The sequence below is a fragment of the Lepus europaeus genome, chromosome 1 (assembly GCF_033115175.1).
Source record: "Lepus europaeus isolate LE1 chromosome 1, mLepTim1.pri, whole genome shotgun sequence".
Classification (NCBI taxonomy): Eukaryota; Metazoa; Chordata; class Mammalia; order Lagomorpha; family Leporidae; genus Lepus; species Lepus europaeus.
Window position 1 is genome coordinate 49,137,686 of NC_084827.1, and position 19,991 is coordinate 49,157,676.

Here is a 19,991-nt window from a genome sequence, read left to right on the forward strand (position 1 = left end):
TTGCTCCAAAAAAGTTAACATCAAATGAACAGTTCAGTTGTATTTAAACTTGGCCCCCCCCAAAAAAGGAGAGGAATGAGGAGCAATGAATGCAAAAAGAATTCTTGTTGAGATGAAAACAGAATGAAACTTTTCAAATGGTCTATGCACCCTAGTTCAATTGCTTGTGGAAGAAATCCATCACTTGCATTTTGTGGATAAGCAGCTCAGGGTTTCTGAAAGGGAAGAGTTTGGGGAGGGTGCATTCTAATGAGGAGCTCTATGCCTCACAGAACATTTACAGTTCTGAGATATGGGAAACTAACTTCTGGTAGTTGCCCCAGCAACCTTCCTTCTCCCTGGTGCAGCCATTTGGGAGAGTGAACCAGCAGATGGAACATCTCTCTCTCCATCTCCCCAATTCTTTCACATAAATAAAGTAAACCTTAAAAAAGAAAAAGAACATAAGAAATAAGTGCGCCGACCCCATGGCGCACTAGATAAGTCCTCCGCCTGCGGTGCTGGCATCCCATATGGGTGCTGGATTCTGTCCCAGTGGCTCCTCTTCCAGCCCAGTTCTCTGCTGTGGCCCGGGAAGGCAGCGGAGGATGGCCCAAGTCCTTGGGCCCTGCACTTGCATGGGAGACCAGAAAGAAGTACCTGGCTCCTGGCTTCGGATCGGTGCAGCGCCGGCCGTAGCGGCCATTTGGGGAGTGAACCAACGGAAGGGAGACCTTTCTCTCTGTATCTCTCTCACTGTTTGTAACTCTACCTATCAAATAAATAAATAAAAATCTTTTTAAAAAAAGAAATAAGGATGGGAACACGGGCACATACTTAGGTGCATGATACGTGATGTTTGAGAGAAGCTGTGTTCAGAGTACAATTCTGGACTGGACTGTTGAAGAGAGAAATGGCCAGCCAAGCACAGACAGGGAAGAGAGACAACTTCAGCAGTAAACCAGATGAACTGTGTCAGGCTAGAGCAAGAGAGACTTGGCGATACGATGCAAACATGTAAATTGCACACAAAACTTTCCCTCAAAATATTTCGATCTCTAATTATGATTGAATTATGTTTATTCTCATTTTCTTCCAAGCTGTCCTAGTTGAATATGAACACAGAAATATCTGTGTTCTGAAAAGACTATTTACAGTCTCTTTAGAATGATTGCTGGTGCCTTATTTATTTATACTGCCTACAAACTAGATGATTTTGCTGTAAAAAGCTTCAAGTTAGCTTTTCTGATTTTACACAGGAGATGTCTGAAGCACGGAGTTTGTCTGCCTTCCTCTGCGTCAGAGGCCCCTGCAGCACAGCCAGGATTAGCACCAGACTCTCAACTCCATCCAGCACTCTCTGCGCTGCATCCCACTGCCCCTGTGAATCAGCTTCACAAAGAAGCCTTATGACACTGTAGGCAACAGGGCTTGGCTTTGGCTTATTCTAGTATGCATAAAGTGAAGGACAATTTACCGTCATTCACTTTTCTTGAGAGATTTACAAGGCAAATGAGAGGTAACAAAAATGTATTTGTTTGGCATAGGAGGTTTCTGGTAGATATGTATGTTGTTAATCTCTGTGAAATCTAGACACTAAAGGAGTTAACAGGGTGAAACAAGGATAATTTTTTAAAAGTTTTTAAAATTATTATTATTATTTGAAAGGCAGAGTTACAAGGAAGCAGAAGTAGAGAGTCTTCCATCCACTGGTTCACTCCCTAATTGGCTGCAACAGTTGGAGCTGTGCCAATCCAAAGCCAGGAGCCAAGAGCTTCTTCCAGGTCTCCCATGTGGATAGAGGTTCAAGCACTTGGGCTATCTTCCACTGCTTTCCCAGGCCATAGCAGAGAGCTGGCTCGGAAATGGGATGCCGGCACTGCAGGCAGTGGTTTTATCCACTATGCCACAGTGCTGGCCCCAACAGGGTAAAACAAGGCTTATTATTTTTTTTAACAGCTGTGTCTGTTGATAGATATATCCAAATGTTATCCCCCAAATGAGGAGCTATGGTATGAAAAATAATTTAAAAATAGCACCAGGGTGGGGTTCAGCTTAGCCGTTAGGACACTGGCTAAGACATCTGTCTCTCACATCCGAATACCCAACTCAACACCTGGCTCCAGCTCCCTGCCAATGCTGATCCAGAAAGGCTGTGGTGATACAGCTCAAAGAGGCTGGGTCCCTGCAATCCATGTGGGAGACCTGGACTGAGTTTCCAGCTCCTAATTTTGGCCTGGTCCAGTCCTGGTTGTTGTGGGCATTTGGAAAGTAAACCAGTGGATGGGGGCACTCTCTCACTCCCTCTCCCTCTCCCTTTCTCTTTCCTGTCTCTGCCGCTTTAAAAAAAAAAAGAAGAAAAAAAAAAAAAAAACTTGGAAAAAGTGACATTAGCCTTTTAACAACAGATTATTTCAATATTTTATTTCTGTTAATTATAGGAATATTTTCTCAGTAAATTCAAACAATGAATTTGGGAACAGCAGATGATAAGCCAGCGCTAGACCAAGAAAGTTCACACACTGTACTCTTGACATTTCTGGGGGAAAAAGTGGTTGGCTGTAATGTGGCCATTCTTTTTCATCAAACAGCGTTGAAATAAGCAATTTCTGAATAGAAAACTGTACCTGTTTACTTCATATTTCAAATGTAAAAGTACTTTAATAGAGAAAATTCTACTTTCTGAATCTACTTAGATGGTATTACAGCTGAAGTTTGCATGTGGATTGCACAGTGTAACTAGTGAAAACATAAGTAATTTAAGAAATTAGCTTTCCACATGAAAGAAAGCCAATGATCACATAATTCAACATGATTATGATGAGTTAAGCAAAAACACAAAGTATAATATGATAGTTTTCAGTTTCTTATTTGGCACATATATTAATTTTCAAACATCAAACACTTTAACATCAGTATCTACTAAAACCAACTAGGACAACAGTACAATTCCTAAAGCTTAATTATTAACATCTTAAAAATCTAATTTCTATAGACATTCTGTGACCGAGCTTTTCCTCTGTGCTATGAGAGCTGGTTGAAGCACCATCTTTTTCAGGATTCCCCAGAATTCGTCACTATTTCAAAGTTGACTCATGTTGAGGCCCACAATTCCTACTGAACCGGGTGGATCTTCTGTGCGCAGGCCCTCATTAGAAAAGATACACATATGCTCATCACAATTTTGAAAAGAATGGAAGGCCTTCATACATGTCAGTTTTTAATTTTATCCAATCATTAATTTTCTGCAGGGTTGTTTTTTCTTGACTCAGTATTTTTGCAACTTTCTTCATCTTGTGTTCATTTCTTTCTATGTACTTCGAGCCTTCCAGCTGCAGCTGATCCAGTTTCTCATTTCGACTCTCGTCCAGAGGTATGTTTTCACACATTACGGGATTGAATCTAAAATAGGTGTCAGGAGGTAACAGGCCATCCAGCATGATATGGACCTCTGCGGTAAGAAAGAAGGGCACGGGGTGAGTTATTCTGCAATGGTTTATTATCTTTACTTAATACCATCTTTTTAGGCACATTACAGAAACTTACTTTACCACTCACACTAATTAACAGAAGAAATCCACATGAATGAAGAACACTACAAAAAGAAATTTATCTTCCAAAATATTTAATACTATTCTGCTAAATTAAGATACTTGCTCCAGTATTCTCATTTCTCTGTGCTTTTGGTCATACTGTTCACCACTACTGAAATGCCTTTCCAAGCTTTCATTTTTGTTTTTAATTTTTTCATATCATCTTTATTGAGATATTATCTAAATACAATAAATTTCACCAATTTTTTAAAACGAATGACTTGCAGAGTTACAGAGAGAGAGGAAGAGACAGAGATCTTCCAACTGCAGGCTTACTCCCCAACAACCACAACAGCTGCACCAGGCAGAAGCCAGGACCCTGGAACCCCATCCAGGTCTCCCACAGGTGTGCAGGAGCCTAAGAACTTGAGCCATCTTCTGCTGCTTTTTCAGGTGCATTAGTAAGGAGCTGGATTCAAATGGTGCAACAGGAACTCCAACATTGGACGCCAGCATTACAGGTGGCAGCTTAACCTGCTACACCACCATGCCAGCCCCCAAATTCACCAATTTTAACTGTATCATTTGACACATTTTGACAAACGTACACAATGTATACACTTGTGTAACCAAAATAATCACAACGTAGACTACTTCCATCACTTCAAAAAGTTCTTTCAGCCTCTTTGCAATTGGTTCTCCTGTACCTGCTTCCTTGGTTTCATATGAACAGAATGCTATGTTTATAGCTATTTCTCTGTCCATCTTCTTTCACGCAGTCACATGCTTTTAAGACTCATTCATGTTGTAGCTATACCAAGAGACTCCTGCTTTTTATTGTTGAGTACTATCACCTACACAGATAAAACATGAATTGTTCTCTCCAGTTTTGATCTGGCTGTCTTCAGTTTTTAGTTATTAATAATAATTCGGCTCTAAACATGTACATAGATCTTTCTGTGACTGCATGACTCCTTTGCTCTTAGCTAAAAGCCAATGGATGAAATTGCTGGGTCATACAGTAAAATGTCTTTTTTTTTTTTTAAAGAATTGCCACAGTCTTCTAAAATGACGGTTCCATTTTGATAAGAACTGCACTGAATTGACAGATCAAATTTGTGATCTGACATACTAACAATATTAAAATTTTCAACAATGAGCATAGTGTACTTACTGATTTGTTTACATTTTTTAATTTCTCTCAGTAATGTTTCACAGTTTTTGCTGTTATATCTTACATATAATTTGTTAAATAACTCTAAGTATTTGATATTTTGATGCCATTAGATCTAAGCACATATTTAATTTTAATTTCCAATTGTTCATTGCTACTATGCAGAAATATAATTTTTGGGCTTTTTAAAATCTTGTACTCTTCAACCTTCCTACACTCACTTATTAATTTTAGATTTTTTTCTTTCTCCATCTGCTTGAAAGGCAGAACAACAGACAGAGAGAGAGACTGTGGGAGAGCTCTTCCACCCACTAGTACATTCCTCAAATGCCTGCAACAGCCAGGGCTGGGCCAGGTTGAAGCCAGGAGTCTAGAACTCCATCCAAGTCACCCAAGTGAGCGGCAGGGTCATTAGCACCAAGCTGGACTGGAAGCAGAGTTGCTAGCCCTGGAACTGAACTCTGATATGAGAAGCAGGCACTTCAAGCAGAAGCTTAATCTACTGTACCACAACATCAACCCCCACAGTTCTAGCCTCCCCCCCCCCCCATAGATTCCTTAGGGTTGTCAACATAGGTAAACACATTGTCCATAAAATTCTACTTCTTCCTTTCTAATCTATCTTCCTTTCATTTACTTTCTACACTACACAGTGTTGACTGGAAGTGATGAAAACAGACATCTTACTCTGTTCCTGATCTTAGGTGGAAAGTATTTGATCTTTCACTATTAAAACATAATGTTAGTTTTTCTTTTCCATTTCTAATTATCTTTATATACAGAAGATAGATTCAGTATATAATTAGTAAAGATTTCATCAGTTTCCACCCACACAGAAACACAAAGTGTAAAAATACTGTTTCAGTACTAGTTATAGCATCACTGCACATTAGACAACACATTAAGGACAGATCCCACATGGGATGTAAGTACACAGTGACTCCTGTTGCTGACTTAACAATTTGACACTCCTGTTCATGGCGTCAGTAATCTCCCTAGGCTCTAGTCATGAGTTGCCAAGGCTATGGAAGCCTTTAGAGTTCGCCGACTTCGATCTTATTCTGATAGGGTCATAGTCAAAGCGGAAGTTCTCTCCTCCCTTCAGAGAAAGGTACCTCCATCTTTGATGGCCCTGTTCTTTCCACTGGGATCTCACTCGCAGAGATCTTTCATTTAGGTCTTCTTTTTTTTTCTTTTCCATGGTGTCTTGGCTTTCCATGCCTACAATACTCTCATGGGCTCTTCAGCCAGATCCGAATGCCTTAAGGGCTGATTCTGTGTTAAATTGGAAATGGCATAGAAAATTAATTAATTTTTAAAAAATATCATGTAGGATCTCTGTCTTTAATGTGCTGTACACTATTATTTAATGCTATAACTAGTACTCCAACAGTATTTTTTCACTTTGTGTTGCTATATGGGGGCAAACTGTTGAAATCTTTACCTAATATATACTAAACTGATCTTCTGTATATAAAGAGAATTGAAAATGAATCTTGATGTGAATGGAAGGGGAGAGGGAGCAGGAAAGGGGAGGGTTGCGGGTGGGAGGGAAGTTATGGGAGGGGGGAAGCCACTGTAATCCATAAGCTGTACTTTGGAAATTTATATTCATTAAATAAAAGTTTAATAAAAAAAAAAGAAAAAAAAAGGTATTATTTCTCCCTAATTAAATAGAACTCTTAATGCAATGCTGCATCCATTAATCTCCTTCTAAATATCTTTCATGCTTTTATTATTCTAGGTATTTAATTCTGAGTCACCATTAATAAATATCTATGTTTAAAAAGAAAAACAAAACAAAACAAAAACATAATGTTAGGGGCCAACACTGTGGCACAGTGGGTAAAGCCACCGCCTGAAGTGCCAGCATCCCATATGAGCACTGGTTCAAGACCTGGCTACTCCACTTCCAATCCAGCTCTCTGCTATGCCCTGGGAAAGCAATAGAAGATGGCCCAAGTGCTTGGGCCCCTGCACCCACGTGGGAGACTGGGAAGAAGCTCCAGGCTCCTAGCTTCATTCAGACTGGTGCAGCTCTGGCTGTTGTGGCTATTTGTGGGGCGAATCAGTGGATGGAATACCTCTCTCTCACTCTTCTCTCTGCCTCTGCCTCTCTGTAACTCTTTCTTTTAAATAAATAAATAAATAAATAAATATTTTAAAAATTATATAATGCTAGCTCTTGTTTTTGTAGATGCCCTTTATCAGGTTGAGGTTCCTTTCTATTGCTAATTTTCAGGGAGTTTTTAAAATCATGAATGGATGCTGGATCCTGTCATTTATATTTTCTGCATTTATTGAGATGGTATATACTTTCCCTTTTTCAGTCTGTTAACATGGTTACACTGATTTTTAGAAATGTTAATCCCAAATTTGTAGAATGAACCATACTTGAACATAGTGCATTCTCCTTTTTATACATTGCTGAATTAGATTTATTGTATATCTTATGAATTTCTGCATTCATATTAATGGGAATACTGGCTGATAGCTCTCTTTTTTTCCAAAATATTTTTGTCTGGTTTTGGTATCAGGTTAATGCTGCCCTTAGAGAATAAAAACAAAAACAAAAACAAACTAAAAAATTTTTAAAACTCCTTTCTCCTCTATTTTCTGAAAGTGTTTCTGGTAGCACTGCTGTTACTCATATGAAATGCATTTTTTGTTTCAGACAATTGTATTTTTCAGTTCTAGAAGTTCAATGTAGGTCCTTTCTGTGTCTTCCATTTCTCTCCTTCTCATGCTCATGTCTTGCCTTATCTTACTGCAGACGTGGAGCACATTTGTAACAGCTATTGTAATGCTTTTGTCTGATAATTCTATCATTTGTCTCAAAATCTAGGTCTGGTCTAATTGATTGGGTTTTCCTCCTGGTTGATGGTTATCTTTCTTGCTTCTTTGTATGCCTGGTAATTTATTTTTAAAATTTATTTTATTACATTTATTTGAAAGGCAGAGTAACACAGAGAGACAGGCAGGGGATCTCCCACCTGCTTGAGGGCCCTTGCAAATGCACACAAGAGCCAAGATTCGACCAGGCTGAAGCCTGAAGCTGGAAATTCAATCTGGGTCTCCCATGTGGGTTGCAGGAACCCAACTACCTAAGCTACCTATGACTTGCTGCCTCCCAGAGTATGCATTAGCAGGAAGCTGATATAAGGAGAAGAACCAAGACTGAACCTAGGCATTCTGATCTGGGACATGGGCATCCCAAGTGGTATCATAATCACTGTACCAAGTGCCTGCTCTGCCTGGTAATTGTGTGGTAATTTCCAAGTGAATGCAAAATGTCGTGAATTTTACATAATTGTATGCCAGAATTTGTTGTGTTCCTTTAAATGTTATTGGATTTTATTACAATAATATATGTTAACTGGATTCAATTTGATCAGTTTGAAGATTGCTTTTATGCTTTGTCTGAATCGAGCCAGAGAAGCCTTGGTTGAAGTAATTAGATACCACTACTGAAGGAGTCCTTTTGAGGACTTGATCACATATCTCGTGTATAACAAGGTTATTTAATCTAGTTGATGGAAATCCAAGCACAGCTCAGTGCTTGGCCAGACTCAAGGAACCTTCCTGCATCTCTCTGGGTGTTCTCTCTGTGAAGGTATCTCCTCTGTGCTGCTGTGCCCACAAATCCCAGTTTCCTCAGCCTCCCTGACCTCCATATTCTGCTTTCTGAACTCCAAGACACTGCCTTGCTTGACTGGGTCTCCCCTCCCTGGAGAGGTAGAAACTCTTCAGGCAGCAAGCTGAGCCATCATAATGATCACTTCATTCGTTTTCTTCTCTTAAGGTCTCTGTACTACACCACCTGCTGCATAATGTCTGAAAATGACTGTTTGGCTCAGTTTTCTTCTTCTTCTTTTTCGATTTTCCAAGCTTTTTGTTTTCTGTTTTTTCAATTTTCTTTTTTTTTTCTTTAAGTTATACAAATTTTCTGTATTTCATATATATACACATAGATAGTTGTTCAGTTTTCTAATGGTTGAATGAGAGAGTAAATACTTGGCCCCATATTCTACGATGCTCCCAAGTGGAAAGTCTTAACCTTCTTTTACAATATCACAACTCCGAACAGTCATCTCTCAGTATCCACTGGAGACTGGCTCCAGAACACCCCTTGGATATGAACACCTGAAGATGCTCAAGTTCCTTACATAAAATGGTATGCTATTAGCGTATAATCGATGCATACCTTCCTATACATTCTGAATCATCTATGGATTATCAATTATCTTAACACAATGTAAATGCTATGTGAACAGTACTATACTAAAATTGATTAGGGAATTACCAAAAACATCTGTACATGTATAGTACAGATGCAACTCTGCCCTCTTAAACATTTTTAGTATGAAGTTGGCTGAATCCATAGATCTAAAACCTTGTGAACAGGAAAAACAACTCTATGCCCTTTGAGACCAGTTTCAAGTATAATCTACTTCTTTCAATCTTGTTTAGTTGTTTATTCCTCTTTTTAATTTGTATTCTTGTCTATATTCACCATTTAATTAATAACTGATTATATGTTAGATTATACCATATGAAATTAGTTTTTATAGGTCAACAGCCATGTACTATCAGTAGTAACATATTTTAACATAATTCTTGTTACAACTTTTTCAAAGTTAACTAAATATTATTAAACTTTCATGTGTTGGTCTCATTAACTAGAGTACAAGTACACTGAGGCAGCATTTTATGCTTCTTGAAAATTCTAAATGAACGCATCACACAGTTCGCACAAGGTATAGGCTTAAGTACTATGCGATTGGCTGATTAAAGCTCTCTTTGCCTCAGAAGATGGCTTATGGTAGGAACATATTACTGAACCATGAAGGAAATGTAAATCAAAACTACCTTACATGTATTAGGCTGGCTATTATCAAAAAGTTAAAAGATATTAAGCTTTGGCAAGGATGCTGAAAAAAGAGAATTGTTGTGCACTGTGAGAATATAAGTTTTGCAGCCATTATGGAAAACAACTTTTAAAGTTCCTCAAAAAAGTAAAAGTAGAACTACTATATGACCCATCCTAGGTATACAGCCATAGGAAATAACATTATGGAAACATCCTGGTAGCTGTTAATAGATGAATGGATAAAGATGATTGCTACATACTCCACACACACACTGCAATATTATCCAGTCTTGAAAAAGTCTTTTAAAAATCTTGCCATTTGCAACAATATAGATGAACTTAGAGGATATTCTGTTAAGTGAAATAAGCCAGACACAGAACAGATGTTGTCCAACCTCACTTACATGTGGAATCTAAAGCAGTCAAACTCAGAGAAAGACAGTAGGATAGTGGTTGCCAGGGAGTGGAGGGGGTGGGAGAAAAGGAGATGTTGGTCAAGGACCACGAACCTTTAGTTAAATGATGAGTAAGTTCTGAAAAGCTAATGTACAGTATAGTAACTATAATTAATAATAATGCATAGCACTGCTGGCACTGTGGCTCACTTGGCTAATCCTCCTCATGTGGCACTGGCACCCGGGTTCTAGTCCCGGTTGGGGCGCCGGATTCTGTCCCAGTTGCTCCTCTTCCATTCCAGCTCTCTGCTGTGGCCCAGGAAGGCAGTGGACGATGGCCCAAGTCCTTGGGCCCTGCACCCACATGGGAGACCAGGAGGAAGCACTTGGCTCCTGGCTTCGGATCAGTGCAGTGCCAGCCAAAATGGCCATTTGGGGGGTGAACCAATGGAAGGAAGACCTTTCTTTCTGTCTCTCTCTCACTGTAACTCTGCCTGTCCAAATAAATAAATAAATAAAAATAATGCACTGCACATCTGAATTTTACTAAGGGAGTTGAACTTAATTGTTCTTGCCACACACACACACACACACACACACACAGAATGGTAACTACATCAGGTAGCGAAGTCATTACATAGGCATAATTATATCAAAACATGATACTGTACACCTCAACTACATACAATCCTTGTCAATCATAGCTCAAGAAGACTAGGGAAGAAAGAGGATTTTATTGATTTGACAACAAAATTTCAGATAATGAAAAATCCAGTTCATCAGCTTGTCTTGGGTTATCATTTTTATTTTTTATTTATTTTTTATTTTTTACAGGCAGAGTGGACAGTGAGAGAGAGGGACTGAGAGAAAGGTCTTCCTTCCATTGGTTCACCCCCAAAATGGCCGCTGCGGCTGATGTACCATGCTGATCCAAAGCCAGGAACCAGGTGCTTCTCCTGGTCTCTCATGTGGGTGCAGGGCCCAAGGACTTGGGCCATCCTCCACTGCACTCCCAGGCCACAGCAGAGAGCTGGACTGGAAGAGGAGCAACCGGGACAGAATCCGGCGCCCCGATCGGGACTAGAACCCAATGTGCTGGCACCACAGGTGGAGGATTAGCCTATTGAGCCATGGGGGTTATCATTTAATGAATGAAAATCCTCATTTAAGTTAATGGCTCAGCCAATTACATGTTGATATGCAAAGAATGGCATTTAGAAACAACAGGCTAAGTGGTAACGGTAAAAAACACCCAGCAACATAATTCACACATGACCTAAAAGTGAGAGAGTAAAATGGGGCTCTAAACCTCAAGACCAAAATTAGAAACTGAACACATTGACAGAATGCCTACTATGTGCCAGGCATTCACTCCATAGCAAAGCAGGTACATCAAAGTTCAGTGGCTAAGTTTTTCCCTTGCATTCCTGTGGGACAGAGACAATAAAGAAGAGAAATAGAAGATATATCCATGACAAGATAAATGCTCTAAGAGGAAGACAAAGAAGTAGCATAAAGGGTGAGAATGAGATGGGGAGGGAACTGGAAGAGCAGTCGGGAATAGTTGCACTGAGGAAGTGATGCTGGAGCAGAGGCCCAAATGAAATAAGGAGCAAACATCTGAAGCTACTTCAAAAAGCATGGAAAATGGAATTGAAAATTAAATTTAATTCAGAGCAAATAATACCTGAAATCCATGTATATGAGAGATCATCAAAAAGCTTATAGCAAATACATATTATGAAAAGACTACGCATGGATTTAAAAAAGCTTAGTGCTTATCAGGCCTGAAACTTCAATGAACAAGGCTTTGGGATTTTGTTGCAAGTGTGATGGGAAGCCAGAGGGCACTGAGAAAGAGGTCCTGACTGGCATTTCAGAAGCACCGCTTTGGCCTTTGCCTGCAGACTAGGCCATAGGAACAGCAAAAGCAGAAGCAAGAACTTACTCGAGTTCCTGTGTGCCTCTACATTACTAATCTTAACTCCACAAATCCTATAGCACCCTCACTGTTACCACATGTATAACTGAACCAATCTAACTCTGCTTGTCACCTTTCCCCTCTTCACTGGCTTAAGGGTCTCTGGTGAAGCTTTTAAGTTATCTCCAACGGTCGGCAGGCAAAGGCAGCGCCAGCTCCAAGACGAACAGTCTCTATTCTAGGGTCTCTTAACAAGAGATGGATGGTAAGAAAGAACAACAGCACAACACTTGCTTCCTCAAGCTTCTGATGCCTACAATGCAACACCCTTTCACAGCTGGGATGAGCATCTTCTACTGGAAACCAAATGCCAGAGGTTGAAGTGTGGCAAGGTAGCAAACAGACTAACCTTCTGTATCTGTAGCACTGTTGATAACATTGGAGAGTTTGGTTTTCAGACTTGTGTACGTTGCGCTGTTTCTCACATCGCTCTCGTACCGGCCCGTGCCCAGGGACACTATGCACTCCAACGGTGCATCTGGCCAAAGACATTTACACTCATGCATTGCCAGTGCTGAAGGGTTATTCAGGAGCAAACCTCCGTCCTGCAAAAGGCAAAGCAGTGAAAAAGAAATCGCAAAGCGAAATTGTACTTTGTAAATAGGACAACAGAAACTGCATTTTAAACAGATTGACATTTATTTATCAGGAAAATTGGAATGTTTAATAAGCTAAACAACAAACTATTTAAAAACAAGAAGTTCCTTTGAAGTAAATACATTTTATATAACATAGTTGCCAAAAAAAAAAAAAAATTGTGAAGACTCACTGGCTGGGACCAGAGTCATGGTGCAATAGGTTAAGTCACTGCTTGTGATACTGTCATTCTATATCGGAGCACTGGTTCAGTCTTAGCTGCTCTGATTCTGATCCAGCTCCTTGCTAATGGCCCTGGGAAGGCAGTGGGTGATGGGCTAAGTGCTTGGGCCCATGCCATCCACATGGCAGACATGGATGAAGTACCTGGATCCTGAATTCAGCTTTGTCCAACCTGGGCCGTTCAGGGAGTGAACCAGCAGATGGAAGATATCTTTCTTTCTCTCTATAACTGCCTTTCAACTAAATAAAAAATATTTAAAAAAATTAAGTCTAACAAAAGAACTGTGGTTCTACCAAACAATTAAAATTAAAGTTAAAAATCTTTCCTCACATGTCAAACATAATCAAAATAATTCTGAATGGATAGAAATTTTTTTAAAGATTATATAGTAAAACAAACTTTTTTTTGGAATACAGATTTGGGAATTTTAATGTACATGGAGATTTGAATACTATCACCATCAGGATATGGAACAGTCCTATACTCCATAAAAACTCTCATGTTATCTTTTTATAGGCACACCCTCTTCCACTACTCCCAAACCAACAACGACTGCTCTGTTCTGATGGCTCACAGTCAGAGCAATGGAATAATACAGCACGAGACCTTTAGAAACTGGCTTGTCTTATGCAGCATGTCATCAGGTTAATCCAAACAGTTGCATGATCAATAGTTTGATATTGTGATTATATGAGTATCATGTTTGTTTATTCAGCTGTCAGCTATCTATGTCTGTGGCATTATAATTACTATAGCTTTATAATAAGTTTTTAAATTGGACAGTGTATAAGGCTGGCGCCATGGCTCACTTGGTTAATCCTCTGCCTGCAGCTCTGGTATCCCATATGAGCGCCGGGTTCTAGTCCCGGTTGCTCCTCTTCCAGTCCAGCTCTCTGCTGTGGCCGGGGAAGGCAGCGGAGGATGGCCCAAGTGCTTGGGCCCTGCACCCACATGGGAGACCAGGAGGAAGCACCTGGCTCCTGGCTTCAGATAGGCGCAGCACCGGCCGTGGCGGCCATTTGGGGAGTGAACCAAAGGAAGGAAGACCTTTCTCTCAGTCTCTCTCTCTATCTATAACTCTAGCTGTCAAATAAAAAAAAAAAAAATTGTTAAAGTGGACAGTGTAACTTCTCCAAACTTGTTCCTTTTCAAAAATTTGTTTTAGTTGGGGGCCGGGCTGTAGTATAGTGGGTAAAACTGTTGCTTGCAGTGCCAGCATCCCATATGGGCACCGATTCAAGTCCCAGCTGCTCCACTTCCAATCCAACACTCTGCTATGGCCTGGGAAAGCAGAAGATGTCCCAAGTCCTTGGGCCCTTTTACCCACGTGCGAGACCCAGAGGAAGCTCCTGGCTCCTGGTTTTGGATCAGTGCAGCTTCAGCCGTTGCAGCCAACCAGGGAGTGAACCAGTGGATGGAACACTACTTCTCTCTCTTTCTCTCTGCCTCTCCTTTTCTCTCTGTGTAACTGACTTTCAAATAAATAAATAAATCTTTTAAAAAAACTTGTTTTAGCTATTTTAATTCCTCTGCATTTATATGTAAGCTTTATAATCTTATTGTATGGCTAAACAAAACCCTATCACACTTTTATTAGTGCTATATTATATTTACAAATCATTTTGAGGGTAACTGACATTTTTACTGTATTGAATATTTTAATCATAGTATAATGGCCATTAGTTTTTACTTCTTTTATTTCTTTCACCAGCATTTTGTTGTTTTTAACATACAGTTGTCGGGGCTGGTGCTGTGGCATAGCGAGTAAAGCCACCACCTACAGTGCCAGCATCCCACATGGGCGCTGATTGGAGTCCCGGCTGTTCCACTTCTGATCCAGCTCTCTGGTATGGCCTGGGAAAGTAGTAGAAGATGGTCCAATTCCTTGGGCCCATGCACCCACGTTGGAAGCCTGGAAGAAACTCCTGGCTCCTGGTTTTAGATTAGTCATTGTGGCCATTTGGGGAGTGAACCAGAGGATGGAAGACCCTTCCCTTCCTCCCTTCCTTCCACTCTCTCTCTCTCCCTCTGCCTCTGCCTCTCTGTAACTCTGCCTTTCAAACAAATAAATAAATCTTAACAACAACAACAAAAAACATACGATGTCTATCTTCTGCTAGATTTTTACCAAGTACTTTTTTTTTTTTGAGCTATTATAAACAACACTGCTTTTTTTGGTTATATTTTTAGTTTCCAATTAGCCATTGCTTCTATATAGGAATATAACTGATTCTCCCAAGTAGTCTTATTTCGCTGTATAAAGTCATCTATCCCACATCCACAAACTTGCATCAATACTACTGTTCTCTGGAAGTAATAAAAATATGTAGGATTTTGTTCTACTAATGAGGTATACTGCTGTTACTAAAATTCCTCATGATACGTGAAGGAGAAACACCCCACATCTTTTTGTGAACCTATGCTAACTTATTTTAGGGAGAGTGACAATGTTTATTTCATGAAATCATAACCAATAATAACTCTTCAGTAATGCATTAACAACAAAATTACTTTCACAAAAAGATATATCTCAAACACTATTCCAGTTAGATCAGTGAGACCCCACTAGAACGCACACAGAAATGTTCCAAAATACTAGCCTCTCTTCCCAGTGAAGAGCTGACGGTTTAGTTATAGGCTAGCCAGTCTGAGGCTAAGGGACATTGGTTATCACTTATGTCATCACCAATGTGCAGCTCTGCACTATCTTGGAGACAGCAGGGACACACAGGGCTGGGCTGACTCTCAGAAGAGCAGTGTGCCCACGTCCCTTCATTGCTTATTCCATTCTCCACTCTAGCATGGGTTGCTGGCTGCCACTTCCAGCCCAATTTCTACCTTCCCAACTACTCTCTAACTACACGTCTCCAAGAGAATGTGTTTTAGGTTTCCTGTTGTGGTTTTCATGAGAAGATGCTATCCTTTTGAAAGTTATCTCTTGTCCTTAGGGGTCCATGTTTTCCACAATTCCACCATATTCCAGGGCTTTGGCTCTGTTACCATCTCTTCGTGGCTGAGATGTGCCTGAGCAGGGCAGTTTCTGAAGCCTAAATTGCACAAGGATGGTTTGTGCACAGCCTGGGTTTGAGGTGACTGGGGTAGGAGGAAGTTGACCTCGTTTGCCACCTGACTTGCAGTAGCTCTACTACAAACAGTGAAGCCTTGTTCCCTTGGCTGGGTCCAGGGAGAGGGCAATATGTATGGAGAGCAAAATGAGGGTAGCAGATATACTGGTATTATGTTTATCTTCGTTATGACTCAAAACAGTGACTTTCAGTGTCAGTTCTAGTAAACAAGTTAAATGCCTATCACTCCTCAACTCAAAGTAGCATCGCAGAGAATATGCACCAAAGATCAGAATCCTAAACTAAACGAGTTAAGAATGTGAGAAGGAGGCCTTCTCTGATACCAAGTAGTTTGCTCCAGTTGATTCATTAAAAGCTCAACATCAGAATCTGAAGCTTGAAGGGACTGCAAGTTTTATCCTTGTGTAGGCTGAGTTGAAGGCAGGTGCACTGAGATGTTATCTGCTGGAAATGATCTTTTGGCCACTAAGCCCACTTGTCTCAAAGAACTAGTACAGGCTGAGTTCACATGTCACTCTAAACGTTAAGTGCCTTCATTCCCATAATAAAATTCAATTCTCTGTGCTTCCCCTGCCCCCACACCCTAAAACACTTCCCCACTGTGCTCTGTGGAACTGTTCCACTGTTAACATTCCCAGTGGCATAAACTTCTCTCTTCCTCTGATTTTACATGAATATGGCTTTTCCCTGATACCATCTCCCAAGTACTTGTTGATTCTCTCATTATCTGATGGACCTTGGGGCTAGGAGGTGGAGTGTTACTTTATTTGTTCTGCAGTGCTTTCTTCTAGATCATCAGTCCCAAACCACCTGGAAAATTTATGCTTTCTGTGGGCTGTGCCATTTAGGCTCCTATCTCCTCATCACCATTGTCCATATATCAATCTCCAGTCATTCCTTCTCACTCAATGAATTGGCCAGCACCAGAATTCCTTGCCACCTAAAATCATTATGATATCCAATGTGACTTTAACTTATTTACAGCACCTTGATATCTTACTTCCTCAAGCTCTTATATTCTGAAAACTACTCTTCCATTTATTCTCCAAAGGCCACACCCCAGACTTTGTCATAAAGGTTAATGGGATCATACAGCGCACACTCTTTCAGCACTACTTCTTGCACTTAAAATAATGCTTCTGAGATTCATCCATATTGTTGTAAATGTCGGTAATATTCTCTCACTGCTGAGCAATAATCCATTATTTCAAAAATACCACAGTTTATCCATTCATCAGTTGAAAGGAAGTTTTAAAAAACTGTATTGATTTATTTGAAAGGCAAAGAGACACAGAGAGAAGGAGAGAGAGAGAGAGAGAGAGAGAGAGAGAGAGAGAGAGAGAGAGAGAGAGAGAAGAAAGGGAGGAAAGAATCTCTCATCTGTCAGTTACTCCCCCAAATGCCTGCAACAGCCAGGGCTGGGCCAAACTGAAGCCAGGAGCCTGGGGCTCCATCCAGAGCTCCCATGTGGTGGCAAGGACTCAACTACTTGGGTCATCACCTGCTACCTCCCCGAATGCACATTAGCAGGCAGCTGGAATCACAAGTGAAGCCAGGACTCAAATCAGGCACTTTGATGTGGGATATGGGTGTGCTACGTAGCAACTCCACACCTGGAACTATTTTTAAATTTAGCTACCTTTATAGAGTTAGCTACCTTTATAAACAGGTCTGTACTGTTTAACTTTGTGAAAAATCTACTGGTTTCCTTAAATGTAGGTAGTAATTATTTCCTACAAGTTTTCTCAAGTACAAATTTTAAGCTAATTCTTTCAATTTTGTTTTAATTAATATGACATTAGAATGATACCCAGTCCATGACAGAGGTAACACTTTTAATTTCAATATAGCAAAAGCATTATTTTTGTGACTAAAGCATTTTTATCTTAAATTCTACAGTTGTTGAATTCTGTATGATTTGAAATCAATGGGCATCTTAGAGGAAACATTCTTTCATTATTATAAAAGACCTTAAGCATGGATCAGAATAGCAGAAGAGATGAAAGGCAAATGAGGTTAACAGAATGAACCCGAGTTTAAAACTGCCAGGTTTCCAATGGTTTCACCAGACGTTTTCTGTTCCTTCAAATCTGCCCACTTTTCATCAAAAAAGTGTAGCAGTTAAGGTCTGGGGACAAGCACGGCTGTCCCTAAAGCTCTGCTAGCAGTCAGCCTCCTCTCCTGGAGCAGTCACGGGGCAATGTCACATCTGTGGCATCTCCTGGGACTGTCCCATTCATTCAACTATTCAAATTTACAGTTATTCAATTACTATGGACTTGGTATGTGCCATGCACACTGCTAAGTGCTGAAGTAGCACAGACTTCAAAAGTAAAATGAACCGGCCATTACAGCCATCTGGGGAGTGAACCAGCAGATGGAAGACCTTCCTCCCTCTCCCTCCTCTCTCTCTCTCTCTCTCTCTCTCCTTCTCTGCCTTTAAAATAAATAAATAAAAATATTTAAAAAAACAATGAAATGAAATCAAATAATTTACCAATTATCTCTCAAAGAAATACATAGTCAGGATTCTGTTTTAAGTACAGTACATTTATATATGCTTAATAGCCTAAAATGTAAACATACTTTTTCTTGCTTTTAATGTATATATTTCGTCATTTCAAATCACAGCATCTATTAGAAAATAAGCACTGGTCAAGGTCAATGCCTCCTGATTATCTCATCTTCTTGCTTTTTTTCTGAGTTGTTTCAAAAATTCTTTTTTACACCTATTTTTTTTTTTTTTTTTTTGACAGGCAGAGTAAGACAGTGAGAGAGAGACAGAGAGAACACATTGGTTCACCCCACAAATGGCACTTCCTCCTGGTCTCCCATGCAGGTGCAGGGCCCAAGGACTTGGGCCATCCTCCACTGCCTTCCCAGGCCACAGCAGAGAGCTGGAATGGAAGAGGAGCAACTGGGACAGAATCCAGCGCCCCGACCAGGACTAGAACCCGGGGTGCTGGTGCTGCAGGCGGAGGATTAGCCAAGTAAGCCGCAGCGCCAGCCTACACTTACCTTTCTATTACTGAATTTTTCATTTCATTATATGACTATGCTGATATTTTGGAGCCTGGACTATTTTTTTTGTTTGTTTTTTTTTTTAATTTGAGAGGCAGAGTTACATAGAGAGAGGGGGAGAGATAGAAAAGGAGATCATCCATCCACTGGTTCACTCCCCAAATGATGGCAATAGCCAGGGTGGGGTTGATGTCAGGCAGAAGTCAGGAGCCAGGAGCTTCTTACAGGTCTCCCACAAGGGTACAGGGGTCCAAGGACTTGGGCCATCTTCTACTTCTTTCCCAGGCGCATCAACAGGGAGCTGGATCAGAAATGGAGCAGCCTGGACTTGAACTGTTGCCATATGGGACGCCAGTGTTGCAGGCAGCAGCTTAACCTGTTATGACACAACACCAGCCCCTAACCTGGGCTATTTGTATGGGTAGGACCCAGGAAGCACACACAGTATACTAGTTATAATTGAAAACCTTTATATCCTTCATGGCTAGCAGAGTGCCTGGCATTGGTTAAGCACTATGTTCCTGTTCAGTTATAATGAAAATGACAAGTTGTGGTCTGGCACAGGTATAATTTGTTAAGTGAGAGGCAGCCTCTTTCTGCTGAAAGCTGTCTTTATCTGAAATATTTTAACAAAATTTCATAATTATTTTTTTAGAGTAATGCCTTCTAAACTCAGAAAATAACCTTCTAAAATGTAAATAAAGCCTAAGAAGAATAATACATTAGAATCAGTCATCAAAACTTTAGTGCAAACGAATGTACTGGATTCTTTCTTCAGAGATAGGGGATGAACAATTGTGAAGGTGGAGATGGAAACAGGAGAGATGAGGTAATTTTGTATAAAAAATACTATTTGAAGATAAATACTGCTACTTGGGTGGTGGGGAGGGACTGCAGTTCATCAAAAAGAACTATTCCCACTTTCCAATTTTCTAGAACAGGTAATGTACTTTGTAAATATTGTAATAATATTCTTTTTATAGTCAATGGTGAGTGAAATCTCCCCATCCATCTAGTCACTAACCTATAATTTATATTTTACCTGACTCCAGAAAGGATGTGAAGTAAATTACATTAAACATAAATCAGACATGACAGTTAAAAGGGATTTTTAAAGAGACTGGAAATACTG

At 40.2% G+C, this 19,991-nt stretch overlaps 1 protein-coding gene across 1 annotated transcript in view; it reads right to left on the bottom strand.

Moving 5' to 3' along the window:
- Window positions 1-2,398: 2,398 nt before the first annotated feature.
- Window positions 2,399-19,991, bottom strand: part of PNPLA8 (patatin like phospholipase domain containing 8) — a 52,263-nt gene continuing 34,670 nt past the window's right edge. The window contains exons 8-9 of the mRNA XM_062176666.1: window positions 12,282-12,477; window positions 2,399-3,430 (exon numbers count right to left, since the gene is read on the bottom strand). Of these exons, the coding sequence (XP_062032650.1) occupies window positions 3,156-3,430; window positions 12,282-12,477 (471 nt within the window). The 3' untranslated portion in view covers window positions 2,399-3,155. The remainder of the gene's footprint in view (window positions 3,431-12,281; window positions 12,478-19,991) is intronic.